The 2,500-nt window shown below is 51.9% G+C and overlaps 1 protein-coding gene across 1 annotated transcript in view; it reads left to right on the top strand.

Moving 5' to 3' along the window:
* LOC123501684 (UDP-glucosyltransferase 2-like) overlaps positions 1-2,500 on the top strand; it is a 9,743-nt gene that overhangs the window by 5,682 nt on the left and 1,561 nt on the right. The window contains exons 3-4 of the mRNA XM_045250673.1: positions 1,741-1,960; positions 2,210-2,326. Coding sequence (XP_045106608.1) covers positions 1,741-1,960; positions 2,210-2,326 — 337 coding nt within the window. The remainder of the gene's footprint in view (positions 1-1,740; positions 1,961-2,209; positions 2,327-2,500) is intronic.

Genomic DNA, 2,500 nt, shown 5'->3' with positions numbered 1-2,500 from the left:
AAGAACAACAACAAGAAATGGAGAGAAAGAAAGAAAGAAGAGATAGAAAAAGAGAGAGAAAAAAAATCGAGGTTATGATAAGGTTACGTTGAGGTGAAGAGGAAGAGGAGGAGGAGGAGGAGGAGGAGGAGGAGGAGGAGGAGGAGGAGGAGGAGGAGGAGGAGGAGGAGGAGGAGGAAGAGGAGGAGAAGTTACAATAATAGATGGCCTCTTAAATACAATCTGATAAGAAAAAGATTACATTATCAGTCTCACTTTACCTGCATTGGAGTTCTCTACAGGCGCTGCACGGGGCGGGGCGGGGCGGGGCGGGGCGGGGCTCACGGGGCAGGGGAACCATAATCCAGTCCTCTAACAGGGTGAATCGGGGCAGGGAAGCACATGGAACGGAGAATCTATAAATCCTTGCTTGTATCTAACATTTACGGGGTTTGGCGCGGCGGGGCGGGGCGGGGCGGGGGCATAAGGGGTTCACTGGGTAGAAGAATAATGATCTCTATCTTTACGGGGTGGGGCGGGGTTTTCGGGGCATGAGAGCGCTGGAAAGTAGGTAAATGTGGGGTGTATAATAGAACACCTGATTCACATGTGTGGGGTGGCACGCAAGCTTTCCTCTTATTTCAAGGCTAACCGCGGGGTATTCCGGGGTTTTAAGGGGCAGACGGGGCATGGGTAAGGTAGAACAACTCCTTAGCTACACTTGTACGGGGCGGGGTGCGGTATCTCGGGGCATGGGAGCGCTGGGAGTAGGATAAGCATGTGTGTGTAAAAGAGCAACTGATTCACACAGGTTGGCACTCAAACTTTCCTCTTATTTCAAGGCTAACCACGGGGCATTCCGGGGCTTTACGGGGCAGACGGGGGCATGGGCAAGGTAGAACAACTCCTCAGCTACAACTGTACGGGGCGGGGCGGGGTTGGGGACACTGTAAGCCCCGTGAAGTGCGTGAAAATAGAAAGGTGTGGAGTTAGGTAGACAGAATGCAGGCGGGGGCTGTCCATGGCGGGGCTCGGGGCTCGGGGCGGGGCGGGGCGGGGCGGGGTTGTAACAATGCAATCATTTGGGGTACGTAAAGTGACGCGCCGTGCAGATACACAGCTCCGGGCTTTGTGACCTGACGCGCACACACACACACACACACACACACACACACACACACATGAAGGTATACACGAGCGCACACACACGCACACACCTTACTCTACCTGTGAAAAGGGAGAGGAGGGGGGAGAGAAGGTCATGAAGGATTTCTCTCTCTCTCTCTCTCTCTCTCTCTCTCTCTCTCTCTCTCTCTCTGTGTGTGTGTGTGTGTGTGTGTGTGTGTGTCTGTGTGCGCGCGTGTGTACTATTACATAACTGTCTCTCACTCAGTCATCTCCACCCACTCATCTCCAATTATTATCTCCCCACCGCTCTCTCTCTCTCTCTCTCTCTCTCTCTCTCTCTCTCTCTCTCTCTGCCACTTTTGCTTTTTGTTACCAATTATGAGAAAACACCCCTAAAATGCCCTAAAAACACCCCAAAATCACCCCAATACACACCCAATCATATTATCCTTCACCCCTCACCCCTCTTTCTCTTTCACCCCAGGTCACCCCGCCCTCCGTGCCTTCTTATATAACAAAACACCCGGTAAATATTATAAAGCACCCCAAAACACCCCAAAAAACCCCTAAAATCACCCCAAAACACACCTATCATAATATCTTCACCCCTCACCCCTCTCTCTTTTACCCCAGGTCACCCCTCTGTCCGCGCCTTCGTCACCCACTGCGGCAAACACAGCGCGGCGGAATCTATCTACCACGGGGTGCCTATGGTGGGTCTTCCAATTACGTTTGACCAGCCTAGAACGTGTGCGCGGCTGGCCAGAAGGGGTGAAGGGGTTGTTCTGCAGTGGGAGGCCCTAACAGTGGAAGGGGTGATAAAGGCAGTCAAGGAAGTCACAGAGAATCAGAGGTAAGGGCTAGTGTCATCTGTGTGTGAGTGTGTGTGTGTGTATGACTGGTACATCAAGGGAATTGGAGTTTGTGACACGGGGTTTTGTAGCTGGAGGTGTTTCGAAGGCGTTAAGTTGGTGTGTCACGGGTTTTTTTTATCACCCTTAAAAACCCGTGTCACTTTTATCATAGCCTTTTAAATATAGACTGTTTTAACATTAATAACATAGAAACCTTGTTAATATGACCTCTCTATCTCTCTCTGTAGGTATTCGGAGCGAGTGAAGGCAGTATCGGCAAGGCTGAAGGCGCAGAAGGAGACAGCGATGGAGCGAGCAGTGTGGTGGATAGAGTACGTCACGAAATACGACGACAGCTTCCTCAAGTGAGTGGAGCCTTGTGACAGTCTTTCTTCACCGCCACCGACTCTGACACCCTTGACGAGGCTGCTCTGATGGGAGTCTTCAAGGAGGTCAAGGTTTCCAGTGGTGCTTTTTGACCGGGAGGAACAGACGGAGGGCGAGAGGGAGGGTGGCAGGGCAGAGAGAGAGAGAGAGAG

Source organism: Portunus trituberculatus, chromosome 2 (genome assembly GCF_017591435.1).
Source record: "Portunus trituberculatus isolate SZX2019 chromosome 2, ASM1759143v1, whole genome shotgun sequence".
Taxonomy (NCBI): domain Eukaryota; kingdom Metazoa; phylum Arthropoda; class Malacostraca; order Decapoda; family Portunidae; genus Portunus; species Portunus trituberculatus.
The sequence above is the reverse complement of the archived record's forward strand: the minus strand, read 5'-3'. Positions and strand labels throughout refer to the sequence as shown.